General features: G+C 42.5%; 1 protein-coding gene across 1 annotated transcript in view; it reads left to right on the top strand.

Annotated features, from left to right (window-relative positions):
* Positions 1–15,665, top strand: part of LOC307141310 (endonuclease V-like) — a 330,952-nt gene that overhangs the window by 294,020 nt on the left and 21,267 nt on the right. The window contains exon 8 of the mRNA XM_079841387.1: positions 13,344–13,416. Coding sequence (XP_079697513.1) covers positions 13,344–13,403 — 60 coding nt within the window. The 3' untranslated portion in view covers positions 13,404–13,416. The remainder of the gene's footprint in view (positions 1–13,343; positions 13,417–15,665) is intronic.

The following is a 15,665-nucleotide window of genomic DNA, read 5'->3' as shown; positions in this document are numbered from 1 at the left end:
TTGAGCTGCCCACGGCCAGCCCATACGTTTCTTTCCACATGGTAACTCCCTCTGGGCATGATGTGGCTCCCGCAGCGTCCTTCGGGCACGCTTTCCCAGCGTTATCCAATCAGTCTGCTGAATGGGTCTTGCGGAACAGCAGTGTGACTCTCCCGGCGTGAATCTCCCCGCCCGCTTCAGAACGGGGTCTGAGGGGCTCTCGCTGGGTGCTGGTAGTGGTAGTAACTGTGGCGCTTTCCATAGGGATCCCAATTCGTCGGTATTACCGACGTACGTCGTAGTGACCGACTGAAAGGGAACGTCTCGGTTACGTATGGTAACCCTCGTTCCCTGAAGGAGGGAACGGAGACGTACGTCCCGTTGCCACAGTTCCTTCCATCACTGCTTGGCCGAGTCACTGGTTCGGCTCCTCAGTGAAAAATGTCAGTGCGATGCTCTCGCTTCCTGTTTATACCCGTGGCGCGGGGCGGAGTGCGAGATGCAAATCTCGCACGCCAATTGTTCATTGGCCTGTTCTTAAGTTCTCGAAGCTGATAGGGGCTCTCTGAAGTGATCCCAATTCGTCGGTATTACCGACGTACGTCTCCGTTCCCTCCTTCAGGGAACGAGGGTTACCATACATAACAAAGACGTTTTCTGTCTTCCATTTTATCTTTCAAAATGATGCCATCTAGGGGAAATGGTGCAACATGAAAGACTGAAAAAGCAGTGAATTTGAACAATGATGAATTTATTGACTTAATTTGGGACTCTTGATTCAGGAGCTGACTGGGCCAAAATAAAAAACAAAACTTTTAAACCTTCTTTTTTTTAGTTTAGTTTATTTTAGTTCCTTTATTGTGCACAAGTGGAAATTTGTCTTTGGCTTCACTATACACCATACACAAGCAGGGTTTTTCCTGGGTCAGAAATGGTCTTCGGTGGTGGCTGACAGACATGGTCATCCATACACACACACACACACACACACACACACACACACACACACACACACACACACACACACACACACACACACACACACACACACACACACACACACACACAGTAAAAAGTACCCTACCCACATGATCTGCAAGTGCAATACTTACAATACATTTTAAATAAATTTTTATTTTTTTAAAAATTTAAACAACTTTGTTCTGGGTTCACCTCACTCCAGTCTAAACTAAATTATTTATAGGCTATTTATTTTACTACACATTGTGAACATAAATAAGCTGAAAGACTGTGGATGATTAAAACTAACTCTTACACCCACTCTTACTAAAGAACACACTTGTGTTCTCCTTTCAGAGGTGTTCTGAGTAAATGATTAAACTGATTCGTTAGTTCAGTGTTGGACAGATCAGTTGTTCTAACCAGTCGTTAAAATTATTTGGTTCAAAGGAGTCATTAGGTCGCGAATCGGGCATTAGCAGACGCGTTGTGTGCGAATCCCGTCTGTTAGAACATCGCGAAAAATTTGTCAACACACAGAAAACACTTCATAACCGGATAGGATTTGTTTCCCGTTTATTGAAAGTATGCTTTATGTCAGCTGGTCAGAGAAGAGTCAACATTTTTTGAGCGCAATTCACACCCAGCGATAATTAAAGGAAAACATCGTCTGATAGTGCCAAATGCAACATGGATGCGGTCTTCCGACCTTTTGATTTTGATTAACGTAATATGTGAAATATAAGAAAGCTAAGAATGCTTATTTTGAAGACAGAGAGAGAGAGTGCGAGCGAGGGAGGAGCTCTCTGATCATTCTCTCTGTCACTCAGTTAACGCAAGCGCTGCAGTCATCAACTACATCACTCATAAATCACAATAACTCATCAAATAAGGCTTTGGCGGGACAAAAATTTGTTTTGGCGGCCGCCAAAAAAATTTCAATGTAGGAAAAACCCTGCACAAGGACACCAACACAACATAAAAATATACATAAAAGATATAAAACAATGACATTCCCATGTGTACATACACCAAACTGGCATAACATTATGACCACTGACAGGTGAAGTGAATAACACTGATTATAATAATAATAATAATATATATTTTTATATTTATAACGCACTTTTCATTCCGAAGAATCTCAAAATGCTACACGGGAAAATTACTAAAAACAAGTAAACTACAGAATAAAAACAATCAACACATAAAAGCCTTTCTGAATAGAAAAGTCTTCAGTTCTGCTTTAAAAGTGTCTAGGCTCTGTACTGCTCTCAGCTCACTCGGGAGGTGGTTCCAAAGCCGCGGTGCAACCGAGCAGAATGTTCGGTCCCCCATGGCCTGATGATCTGAGGGTGCAGGTGGAGGATTTCAAAGTGATGAGTTCTTGTAGATATGGTGGTGCATGTCCGCTGATGCATTTATGTGTGAGCAGGAGGATTTTGTAGTCTATCCGGGATGAAACAGGGAGCCAGTGCAGTGAGTGTAGAATGGGAGTTCTACCAGAAAGACTCGGGAGAATAAATACTGTGACAATTATCCATTTATTAACAACCCAGCAAGCAATAAAGTACTTTGGCATAGGCCCCGTCCGTAGCTCGCAATCTGAGGGTCCGGACACTGCATATCCTGCCTGAAGACGAAGGCAGAGGCGCAGCCGACCCCCCCGTGAGGTATGGAAGGGACCATCCTGGTGGTGGTGGGGTGGATGTAGGGAAGGATTTGACTTGGAGGTGGTGGGGAGGATGGCGGTGAATTGGAGCGTCAGCATCTGCGAACTCAGACATGAGTAGTTACCGATCTTTTATACCCAAGTATTAGAATGTGACTGGATAGATAAAAAGTTGAAGTGACGTGACAATTAAGTCTTCCTGGCAGAACTTTTCAACTAAACATCGAAATAAATCTAATTAATAAACTAAATGAACCATTTAAACAAAATTACTGATCTAATTATTGATCCAAAGCCCACACTGTCACTGTATGATAATTGAAATGAACTGATGACATCAGCGTTTTTTCCAGAATGGCTATACAGCTGAATAAAATTATGCTGCATTATTTTCCTGTTTAACACTGTGAAGCTGCTTTGAAACAATCTACATTGTTAAAAGCGCTATATAAATAAAGTTGACTTGACTTGACTTGACTAAAGCTTTCATTTCTACCAGAAAGACTCGGGAGAATAAATACTGTGACAATTATCCATTTATTAACAACCCAGCAAGCAATAAAGTACTTTGGCATAGGCCCCGTCCGTAGCTCGCAATCTGAGGGTCCGGACTCTGCATATCCTGCCTGAAGACGAAGGCAGAGGCGCAGCCGACCCCCAAAAATTAGGTGGAAGAATGCTTCAACCCGGACGGAGCCTATCCTATCCCCCAAAAACGGTAAATAAAGTAGACCCACCGGTCTTTTGTCCTGGAATTCCTACAAAGAAGAAGAACAAGAGTTAACGTGTTAAGCGTGGACATGGAGTGCCACCTGCTGATAGCAACAAAAAAAATTAGTACTCCACGTGAGCAATTAATATCTGCGGCAGCATAAATATAAACATTTGGCCTTTTTTATTTTTTTTTATTTTTATTTTTTATAAAGCACATGTATAACCACAGAGACAAGGCCACGGGGCCACACGTTCTGCTAGACCACAGAGACAAGGCCGCAGGGCCACACGGTCTGCTAGACCACAGAGACAAGGCCGCAGGGCCACACGGTCTGCTAGACCACAGAGACAAGGCCGCAGGGCCACGTGGTCTGCTAGACACCAGAGACAAGGCCGCAGGGCCATGCGCCTGCTAGACCACAGAGACAAGGCCGCAGGGCCACACGGTCTGCTAGACCACAGAGACAAGGCCGCAGGGCCACACGGTCTGCTAGACCACAGAGACAAGGCCGCAGGGCCACATGGTCTGCTAGACCACAGAGACAAGGCCGCAGGGCCACGCGCCTGCTAGACCACAGAGACAAGGCCGCAGGGCCACGCGGTCTGCTAGACCACAGAGACAAGGCCGCAGGGCCACACGGTCTGCCAGACCACATACACATTTTTTTTAATTTTTTTTAATTTTATTTTTTTTATACACATCTACATCATTATTAAACCGCCACCAGTAGTTGCATAGGGATTTACTTAGATTTTAGACCATGTACTATTTTGTGTTAAGATGCGAAACCACTGGCCATTGTAGTTCCTGACGCGAGATTCACAGCTACCATGATGTACGGACATCTTTTTATAGGACACATGGGCCACAAACAATCTTTTGATAGGACACATGGACCACAGGCCATCTTTTGATATAGTAGAAAGACCATGCTATCATAACGTACCGAGCCAAATTGGCAGGAACACCACCACCAGTAGTTGCATAGGGATTTACCTGAACCATAACTTGAGAGCTTGCTGAGCTTCAAGGATGAATTTTTTTTTTTTTAATCGGTCTTATATAAGACTCAAATGTAGAAGAACACCATCTCCCCAGTAGCTTGAAATTCCATGGTCGTAGCTGTAGGAAAGTCCTATACGAAGAGGAGGTGGTAAACTGCAGCTTTTAAGGTCAGTACGAAAGTGGGTTTGAAACCAGGCCATAGAGAGAGGTGCTCCATTAGATAAAATAAATAGGGGGGAGTGGTCAGGAGTCTTAGGACGAAGATATTTAACCATGGAAGTGAAGGGACAGAAATTATTCTTCATCTTAGAAATTGTTAATGTGATATCAGAACCTTTAGAGTCTTTCTAGAATGCTTAAGTAAAAGAGTAAAGAAATTGAGTGAGAAGTGAAGATCAGAATAGGAAAGACCGAAAGTAGGATCAAACTGATTAGTTTCTAAAGAGAATTTCCCTGGACACATGAAGCCGAAAAGGGCTGATAAAACACAGCTTCTAGCAGAATATCGGTGTAGTGGAAGAGCGACCTTTACGATTTAAGTGTTAGGAGTTAAATTAAAAGCTTTGAACTTACCTGATGTTTGTTAAGATAAGTCGGTAATCTTAGTTTTACCTTTGGAATTATGGGAGAGTTTACTGAACATGCCTGATGGTTTGAGCATTGCTGAAGAAAACCATCATGACCATCATGGAATCCCGCATTCAGATGGTTCTTGAAAGGGGAGACCTTGGTAGAGGATGCCAACTCCGCACATTGTGCTATGTTCATAGCAACACCAATCTGAAAGAATGGCCCATGCACAGGGGAGTTGGAGAACACATTTCTTTCCATCTGCAGTTAGGAGGATTCTTAACCCCTGGGCGTAGCTCCCGCTCACAGCTTGATAGAACACCATCTAACCGTCAAACCTGCTGAGAGAACCCCCAAAAGAAAATAAACCAGAACAGCATGACAAATACATAACATGAAAAGAATGTTTTATATGGTTAAGCTTTACTAGCCAATAAAACCATAACTAGCTATATAGGACCTGACACAGCTACCGAACCTATGAAAGAGATCAATGCGAGATTCATCATATGATAACCTAAACCAGGATAATACTGTGATTTTGGCCACGTTTGACAGTATGAGATAAATATCGCAATCCTAAAAATTCCTTTGACCCTGGAATAAAATCTGATGTCTTTAATAGTTAGTTAGTTAGTTTGACATGCTCACCAACCCATGATGAAATTTTGGCCTGAATAATTTCGCTAAGTGAATGGTTGATGTAAAACTCTGGACAAGTTCTCATGCGTCTGATTAATGTACAGCCTGCCATTAATGCACTGAGATCCCACAGGGTGGCATCAGGATCACAGTCTAAAAAGCAACGAATCACAATGACTATAAGCTCACCGTGTATGCCAGCTTTAGTGAAGAGAAAAAACTCACTGCGAGAGAGCTCGTCGTTTGCGGTGCAGCCAGGAATCAATACGCATGTGCAGACTGTGTCAGCAGTCAACGCTATATTTACTCCCCTGTATATTGTGTTAGTCACTATAGAATTAAAATATGTTGCCGTTTACAATGCGAGTGTAGCCGATCACAGACATGTCTTTTCTGTAGCTCAAACAGTAGAGCGTGGCACCAGCAACACCAAGCCACGGCTCGATTCCCAGGGAAAGCAAGACCCGAAAAATGCCAAATGTGGACCCCGAATGCAATTCAAGTCGCCCTGGACAAAAGCGTCTGCCAAATGCATAAATGTCAATGTAAATGTCTGTTGAGTGCTTGAATGCAATGCCCAATTGGAGGAGTTACATAACACAAAACACGCAATCAGATTGAATGGTTCAGAGCTTGTTCACTGGCTAATTCTGCCCTCTAGTGCATACGTTTGACCAACGAAGAGTAGAACATGCGATAGATTCATGATTGGGTGTAGTCAGATTGACCACAGCAGTTTCCACTGGTATAGGAGTTTATCTGAACTGAAGCATTTGACAGTTTCATGCATTTATAAAAGGGAATGCACTCTGCTCACTGTATTCATAAAAATGTGAATAATTATGTTCCCGTGCTGCAATTTAGATGCTGTACGATGCAATCTTTATGTAAATAGGTCGGATTGAGTATGGAATTAAATTAGTGCTGCTATCGAATATCCAGTCAAACCTTGTTTTGTATGCAAACCTTACCCGACATATGGTGCTGAGAGTCCAAGATAAATACACATTTTTTTAAATACACATAGTTTTATTCATAATTGTAGCCATGGCGTCCTAGCATGGAAGAACCAAGTGAGACGTAAGTTTCTAAAAATAGAAAGAGGTATCCAGATTTCAGTAGCTGAATAAAACACGAATAGAGACAAATTAACTGAAGTAAAGCGAAGACAAAAGCACACAATTACTATATATATATATGACGTGTTTGTTTTTATTAACTAATTTATTAATATGTAGCGCATATTATAATGCAATAAGCAAAGCACCTTTATATGAACACAGAAAGCTACAGTTCTTCCTCATAGGGAAGGAGCCATGTCGAATCACAAAAGGAAGCCATTCCAACACTGGGCGCCCGGTATGTTTGAGCAAAATGTGTACTCTACTGGATGACAGACCAAAACACTTCTAAGCTTGATACTATGTTGTGTCAGTTCAATTGCATGTTGTATGTGACAAACTCACAGCGCTTGGAAGATTAATCTAACGCCATTGAATCAGAACGGATCAAAGCACTGATGTTGGTGCTGTACTTAAATATGCTAATTTGCTCAGCATAGTTTTTAAATTCAATTTTAGCGATCTGATAACACTGAACCCATTCCGATTTCGGCTTAACTTCAGTTCATGAAGCCCCGATTAAATGGGTGCGTGTTGCTTTAACACCCATGTTGGTTTCCTTGCATTCGTGGGGAAAATGATAGAGGCTAATATGCTGTGCCATCTGTTCTGTTTCAGCTTTTCTAACAAAATACTATCAATAACGGTAACCGGTGTCATGCGAATCATTTACGAGCACTATGGAAAGTTACGACACAAGCGAGCGACCACGTTGCACAAGCAGACCGGCAGACGCCTGTGCGCGTCTCATACAATGCATGTGTCTGCTCTATACAGACATGCTTGCCACAAAATTGAGAAAGAGTAAGATACTACACCCAATCGGCATCGGAATGTATAACCATATGCAAATCACTGTGATAAATGCTGATGTAGTGATGACGCCAGAATGGTGATGAATATCACAGCCGTGTCTTTGATAACATGCCCAGATAATCCTCCATTGAAAGTGATTGTTCTGAACCTGAACGTGAGATTTTGCTCTTGTTAGTGAAGGCACTCGCGTCTGTTGCCGCGGCAGCCCAGTGAACAGCATGATAGCTGACATGGACTCAGAACGCCACTGTATGCACACCACCAACTCCATAATAGGACCAGCGATCGACTGCTACGCAACGTCCGGATCGCCAACGGAATTGGAGCGTCAGCATCTGCAAACTCAGACATGAGTAGTTACCGATCTTTTATACCCAAGTATTAGAATGTGATTGGATAGATAAAAAGTTGAAGTGGCATGACAATTAAGTCTTCCTGGCAGAACTTATGCTAAAGCTTTCATTTATGTGATCAGATTTACAGACATTAGGACTCTGGCAGCGCTGTTCTGGATGTATTGTAGCTTTTGGATATTTGGATATCTGCCAGAAATCCCAATGAAGAGTCCGTTGCAGTAGTCCAGCCTGGTGGAGATAAAGGCATGAACAAGTTTCTCTGCATCTTGAAGGGTTAGAAGGGGACGGAGTTTGAAGATGTTTCGAAGGTGGTGGAAGGAGGTTTTGCAAATGTGTTTAATGTGGTAATTGAAGGTCATCTGTGGGTCAAGCCGAACCCCTAGGTTTGTGACTGAGGAGGAGAAAGTGATGACCTGGCCGTCAAAGATGAGCTGGGAAATGGGTCATTGGTCATTATCTCTTCATCATGGCACATGTTAGTGGGTGGGGATACATTAGGCAGCAAGGGAACATTTTGTCCTCAAAGTTGATTCAAGATTTCAAGATTCAAGATTTCAAGAGTTTTATTTGTCACATACACAGTTATATACACAATATACAACTGGCAGTGAAATGTAAACAGGTCCGCTCCATGGACAGTGAAAATAACAGTTACAAGAAATTAAAATAGAAATAGAATAAAATTAGAATAAAAAGTATTAACATAAGTAGAATTATAAATAAATCAAGTAAAAGATAAAAATAGGAAATAAGATAAAAATAAAAATATAAAAATTAAAATATAAAAATATAAAAAAAAATAAGTGGATATGATAAGTGAGATAAACTGTAGACTTAGAAATAAGTGGTTAACATAAATATATATATATGTATATATAAAGAAGTATAATGTGCAAGGTTTATTACAGGTTGTTACGCAGTAACAATAGGAAAGTAAAGTGCAGTGCAATGGCAGTATGTGGATGTTAATGTTTAAACTGGATGTTTATGTGTGTGCGGGGGTGAAGTGAAGTCACGTGACTGAGTTCAGGAGTCTGATGGCCTGGGGGAAGAAACTCCTCCTGAGTCTTTCAGTCTTTGCCATCAGGCTACGGAAGCGCTTACCAGATGGCAGCAGGGTGAAGTGAGAGTTTGCAGGGTGATTAATGTCTCTGATGATTTTAGTAGCTCTACCTCTGCAGCGTTTGGTGTAGATGTCCTGCAGAGACGGGAGAGCTGAGCCTGAGATGCGCTCGGATAAGCGCACCACTCTTTGCAGGGCTTTGCCATCGTGACTGGTGCTGTTCCCGTACCACGCTGTGATGCACTGAGTCAGGACACTTTCTATCGCCCCTCGATAGAAAGTTTTCAGGATGGCTGGTGAAACCCAGTTGATGTGTTAGAAGCAGGAAAAATGGGCAAGCTAAGGGCCAAATTGTGATCAAACTGGGTCAGTGTATCTCCAAAACTGCAGCTCTTATGGGGTGTTCCTGGTCTGCAGTGGTCAGTATCTATTAAAAGTGGTCCATGGAAGGAACAGTGGTGAACCGGCAACAGGGTCATGGGCGACCAAGTCTCTTTGATGCATGTGGGGAGCAAAGGCTGGCCCGTGTGGTACGATCAAACAGAAAGTGCCAACAGTGGGTACATGAGCATCAGAACGGGACTACAGAGCAATGGAAGGAGGTGGTCTGACATGTGTGTCACTTACCTTGGGAACACATGGCACCAGGATGCATTATGGAAAGAAGGCAAGCTGGCGGAGACAAATTGATGCTTCAGGCAATGTTCTGCTGGGAAACCTTGAGCCCAGCCATCCATGTGGATGTTACTTTGACACGTACAACCTACCTAAACATTGTTGCAGACCATGTACACCCTTTCATGGAAACAGTATTCCCTGGTGGCTGTGGCCACTTTCAGCAGGATGATGCACCCTGCCACAAAGCAAAAATGATTCAGGAATGGTTTGTGTTGACTTGGCCTCAAAAATCCCCAGATCTCAATCCAATCGAGCATCTTGTGGGATGTGCTGAACAAACAAGTTTGATCCATGGAGGCCCCTCTTCATAACTTACAGGACTTAAAGGATCTCCTGCTAACATCTTGGTACCAGATACCACAGCATACCTTCAGGGTTCTAATGGAGTCCATGCCTCAACGGGTCCAAGGGCTGTTTTGGCAGCAAAACGGGGACCAACCAGAGGTGGACAAAGTACACAACTCCATTACTTGAGTGAAAGTAAAATTACTACTGGTCAAATATTACTCCGTTACAAGTGAAAGTTGTAAAAAACGATTTTTACTTAAGTAAAAGTACAGAAGTACTTGTTTAGAAAAGTACTTAAGTATCAAAAGTACACTTTCTTTTTTATGTCAATGCATTATTTTATTATTGTTGCATTGTTGTATGAATGCACTCTATAGCCATCATGTTGGTTTAAGCCAGTCAGTGATGTTCCATCCGACATGCTAGCATACGACCACCTTGAACTAATTTCAATACTTGTATAAAAGTTACAAAACACTTTACAAAGCTGCTATCACTTTAAGGCAGCATGCACAAATCCTACACACTGATACACATCCGATATTCCCCCAAATGTTTACATTCACTTAAGACATAATCAACTCTGTTTATTTGAAAACTTTTCAAAATGAAAATTTTGACATTTTGTGTGTATTGGTCTGTTTAAGTGCGAAAAAAACAAAACGCAAAAGAAAGCTCTATTCAGTACTCGTGCTCTGGCATCTGAGAGGCAAAAAACCAGACTGGACTGAGCTCTTTCATCATCCATATGTCTATGCTTCTCTTTCTCCCAGACATTTACATTTTTTAACATTTTATGAGACATTCATCAAGTGTATGCCAACGAAACTCATTTTGAATCTTTTCAGAAAACTGAAACATACTTCTTATATACTTCATACAGTCTTCTTCCATTTTGCTATAAACTGATCAGTGTTCAAAAAATGTTGGGAAACTTCAGATGACCCTACAAGAGTGATTACGGATAGACTGTCTGCAAAAAAAAAAAAAACGTTTAAAGAAGAAAATCATCCACTGACTTGCAAAGCTGCTACAGAAACGACTTTTGACTTCGAAGGCCTTGATAGAAATGTAGTGGAGTAAAAAGTACGATATTTGTCTTTCAAATGTAGTGAAGTTAAAGTAAAAGTTTCCCTAAAAAATAATACTTAAGTAAAGTACAGATACTCAAAAAGTTTACTTAAGTACAGAACTCAAGTAAATGAACAAACAAGCAAGTCCTGATAAGATGGAAAATAGCAGTACATTAATTTTCTGATGTCTTGCTTAAAATCAGAAGGGGTATTAAAGCTCTGTATGACCAGCTGTATTCAGCAAAAAAACTTTTGCTTGAGAATTTAACTCTTTGCTTTAAAGGGATAGTTCTCCCAAAAATGAAAATTTGACATGTATCTGCTTACCCCCAGGCCATGCAAGGTGTAGGTGTCTTTGTTTCTTCAGTAGAACACAAATGGAGATTTTTAACTTCAACCTTTGCTGTGTGTCAGTCATATAATGGATGTCAATGGTGACTAAATCTATTAGGGTAAACAAAACATGCACAGAAAACTTTAAATTGATCCATGCGGCTCGTGACGACACATTAATGTCTGAAGACACGAAACGATCGGTTTGTGCGATAAACCGAACAGTATTTATATAATTTTTTACCTCAAATACAACACCATGTCCAACAGCTCTGAAAGCGAAGCACTTCCGGAAAGGAAGGTCAATGTACACGATCTAGTGTAGAGACATCACTTCCTGTGTGTGAGGTCTCTACACGATCTAGCGTAGTTTACGCAAACGCCAGAAATGCTCTCGCGCTTGTATACAGTAAACAATGAGTGACGTATACGAGATACGAGCGCGAGAGCACTTCTGGCGTTTGCGTAAGTGAGTTTGCGTAACTCCGTTTCCGGAAGTGCTGCGCTTTCAGGGCTGTTGGACATGGTGTTGTATCTGAGGTAAAAAATGATATAAATACTGTTCGGTTTATCGCACAAACCGATCGTTTCGTGTCTTAAGACATTAATGTGTCGTCACGAGCCGCATGGATTGTCTGTGCATGTTTTTTTTTTACCCTAATAGATTTAGTCACCATTGACATCCATTATATGACTGACACACAGCAACGGTTGAAGTTAAAAATCTCCATTTGTGTTCTACTGAAGAAACAAAGACACCTACACCTTGGATGACCTGGGGGTAAGCAGATAAATGTCACATTTTCATTTTTGGGTGAACAATCCCTTTAAAATGTACTGAAAACAAAAAAACTAGCAATTTAAAGGGGTACTTCACCGCTGGAAGGATAAATGTTTATTTAATTTGGGTCATTTATGTAGTAGAAATGTGAAATTATTTTAGAAGTTGGTTCCTTCTAGACTGAGAAAATGTATTTTTGGCTCATATGGATGAAAGACAACAACTCCCAGAATGCACTTGCTTCGCTTCCCTACGAGGCCACTCTAAAGCCACGCCTTCCGGTTACATCTCTTGCCCACCACGCACCACCCCACGTCATTTAGATTTTTATAGTAATAAAATCATTTAGTTCAGTTAGAGAACAGACACTGCAATTAAAAACTGAATGTGTCTGCTCAATACAGCATGAGCCGAATGAGTGTCGCAGCACAAACGCAGCAGGATTTCATTCATCAGAGATTGAGGAGCTGACAGACCACATGATCGCGGAAGATTTGGTTTCAAAGTGAAATGCGCCTATTTAAGTGAGTTTGTCATTGTACCGTTTTGTTGTTGTGTTTTCGCGAACCCACAATTCAAGCAACCCGCCCCCGAATTGGCGCTAATTTTAAATCGAAACTAAAATGACCATATTCATTCACGGGTGCATTGTCATTCATTCACGGCCACACAGTCATTCACGGTGCATGTCCAGTCTGGCACGTTTTTAGTTCATGCTTATGGAAGCTTAACTTCATAGGAATTAATTGAGAACACTCGCTTTGCTCTGCATCGCTCCGTGCGGCATCCCGTGCGGCATCAGTGAGATCCCACTCCTATGGGCGGGTTGAAAACATGCGGAACTAGCTCCTACTACTGGTCTTTAGCCTCTGGCCAAAAAAGCCCCAGATGGCACAAAATTACGATATTTGCGTCATCTGAGGCTTTTTCCAGACATAAAATACATAAATCTCAGGGGGATATGAGGGGGAGAAGCACGGTCATTCGAATATACTACCGGGTTTCTACTGATACAAAGCTTAATTCTAAATCGTTGGAGTAACCCTTTAAGTACATGTAGTTTAAATTGGAATACTGAATTGCACATAGTAATTAGGCCTAATAGTACAGAAATGATTAGGCCCAAAATCTTTCCACAGTTTTTGCACTCATTTTTGGGGTAAATCCGCAGATGTGCAGTGAACTATTGGGAATGTGTAGAAGTTTAGAAATTATAGGTGTTTTGTTTGTGGAAATACCTAGATTACATGTGGGCCTACCTATGATTCAGTCTCTTTCTGTTTTTGTACAGGCAGACATCCGTTCAAGAGAACACCTGCGTTGCCATGTCCTGACCTCTGACATGGGCTAGATGAACTGATGGGGTGAGAAGAGAGAGTGCTTTTGTAATTATTATCACTGATGATTTCTAATTTAAACAGTTATTCTTGAAGAAAAAAAAGACAAAAGGCACATTACAATTTACCATCCTAGAGTATTTGTAGTATAGACTTTTTCTGAAACTGTAGTCAGGCCATCTTTATTTATATAGCGCTTTATACAATATAGATTATTTCAAAGCAGCTTTACAGTGATAAACAGAAAAAATAATGATTCAGTGATGCAAACAGAATTCAGTTCTCCTGTAAAGTAGCTCTAAAAAGACAATAGTAAACAGTCATTATTCAGTGATAAACTGTCATTATTTACAGTAATAAACAGGATAATAATCAATGATTTAAACAGAATTCACTTCTGCTGTAAAGCAGCTCTAAAAAGTCAATAGTATCATTATTCATCTGAGGTCAGTTCAGTGTTGATTCATTCATTCATCCTGACCTTACCTTACCTTACCTTACCTTACCTTACCTTACCTTACCTTACCTTACCTTCAGTTCAATAACTGGGCAACTTTACAATAAGGTTTCATTAGTTAACATTAGTTCCCTTTCGAAAATGGTTCACTCCTATTGTGTCGCTAAATGCTAGGGGAAAACTCCTTTGCTCCGAAATATTAGAGCCTTTGTTAAAAACACAGTGCAACTGCACAGCCATAATCGACGGGGCTTCGGCCTATATAAGTGGCTCCTTCAGCGACGATTCACTTCTCTTTGCTGATTTTCCTGCCAGAAAGCCTTCTCACCTTCGGAACGAGCCCAGTAGCGGAGCGAGCCAAACTTATGGAGCAGCAGTTTAGCAGATGGCAGCCTCCTGTTCAGCGCACACCCTGCAATCTGACTCGGTGCTGCCTTCAGCTGTTTTGCCACTCCTCTGCAGCCATCCGGTGAGCGCTCTAAAAAAGCTAATTTCATAAAGAGCAAATTTCTGCAGCACTGATGGAAATGCCGCGCCGCAATTGTGGCTCATGCAGAGCCCCTCTGCATCCCTCGGATAAGTATAGTGAGTGTGTTGCCTGCCTGGGAAAACCCCACTCTGAATCCGCGCTCACTGAGGGTGACTGCTTTCATTGCGAGAGCATGCCGCTCTCCTCTCTTCGCTCGCAGTTAGCCTTCTTTCAGAAAGCGACTCCGCCCCTCGCACCCTCCCATTTCTCACCTCCCAGGAACCTCGGAGGAAGAAACAGCGAGGTCAGAGGATCGAGTGCCCGGAATTAAGTGAGCTCATGTGGGCTCAGACCCCGCACCACTTATGGCTCAATCTCAAGGAGATCAAGGACACGGACAAGACCACCTTCCTTGACTCCCCAGTCTCCACCACTGGTCTCTTTGGCCCTGCGGTGAGCGGCTTCCCCAACCCCAGACGCCAGAGCCCCGGCCTAGAATTACGCTGGACCCTGAGATGTTATGTTATGATGCATGTTATGTTTGCCAAAAATGGGCCCGTTCAAGCTGTTATAGCGAACAAAATATACAAAACAAAAATACTCAACAAAAGAGCTCTTTTCCTCTTCCAAACCCCACGGAGGACAGGCCCCCGCTCTCTGGCGGCCCACCTCCCGAACCTCTTCAGCCCCTAGCCACTCGGGCCAAGGCCTGGGAGGCCATCCCCAATATGTCAGAATGGCATGGAAAACGATAAAACGAGGCTATTTGCTCTAATTTGTTCGCAGACCTCCGCACTTCAATGACATGTTCAATACATCGGTTAGGAGCAACATAGCTCACGTCCTCCGCACCGAAGTAATGAACCAAAGCAAAGGGAGCTATAGAGACAGTTCGCCTCACACAAAGTAAGTCAGGCTTCTACAGCTGCCCCAGCCTCCCCCTCTATGCATTCCCTCCGGTCTCGATGCTCCCTCAGGTCATCAACCGCATCAGGGAAGACAAGTGTGCAGTCCTGCTAGTGGCCCCTCTTTGGCGAACCCAAACGTGGTTCCCTGAGTTGACGCAGCTGCTAAATGCAGCTCCTTGGCCGATCCCTCTGAGGAAGGACTCAAGCGAACAGGATGATCTGGCACCCCATCCAGAGCTGTGGGCCCTCCATGTATGGCCCCTCAACGGGTATCCACAGACCTCCCAGAGAGAGTCCTTAATACTATTTCTGAGGCTAGAGCCCCATCCTCGAGACGTCTCTTTGCCCTTAAATGGTCTGTTGAACCAACTGGTGCTCAGTTCAGAACCAAGACCCTATATGAACTGCACTTCTTTCTTATTAATTCTGCACTTATTAATCT

Source organism: Gobio gobio, assembly GCF_949357685.1.
Source record: "Gobio gobio genome assembly, chromosome: 17".
Classification (NCBI taxonomy): Eukaryota; Metazoa; Chordata; class Actinopteri; order Cypriniformes; family Gobionidae; genus Gobio; species Gobio gobio.
The sequence above is the reverse complement of the archived record's forward strand: the minus strand, read 5'-3'. Positions and strand labels throughout refer to the sequence as shown.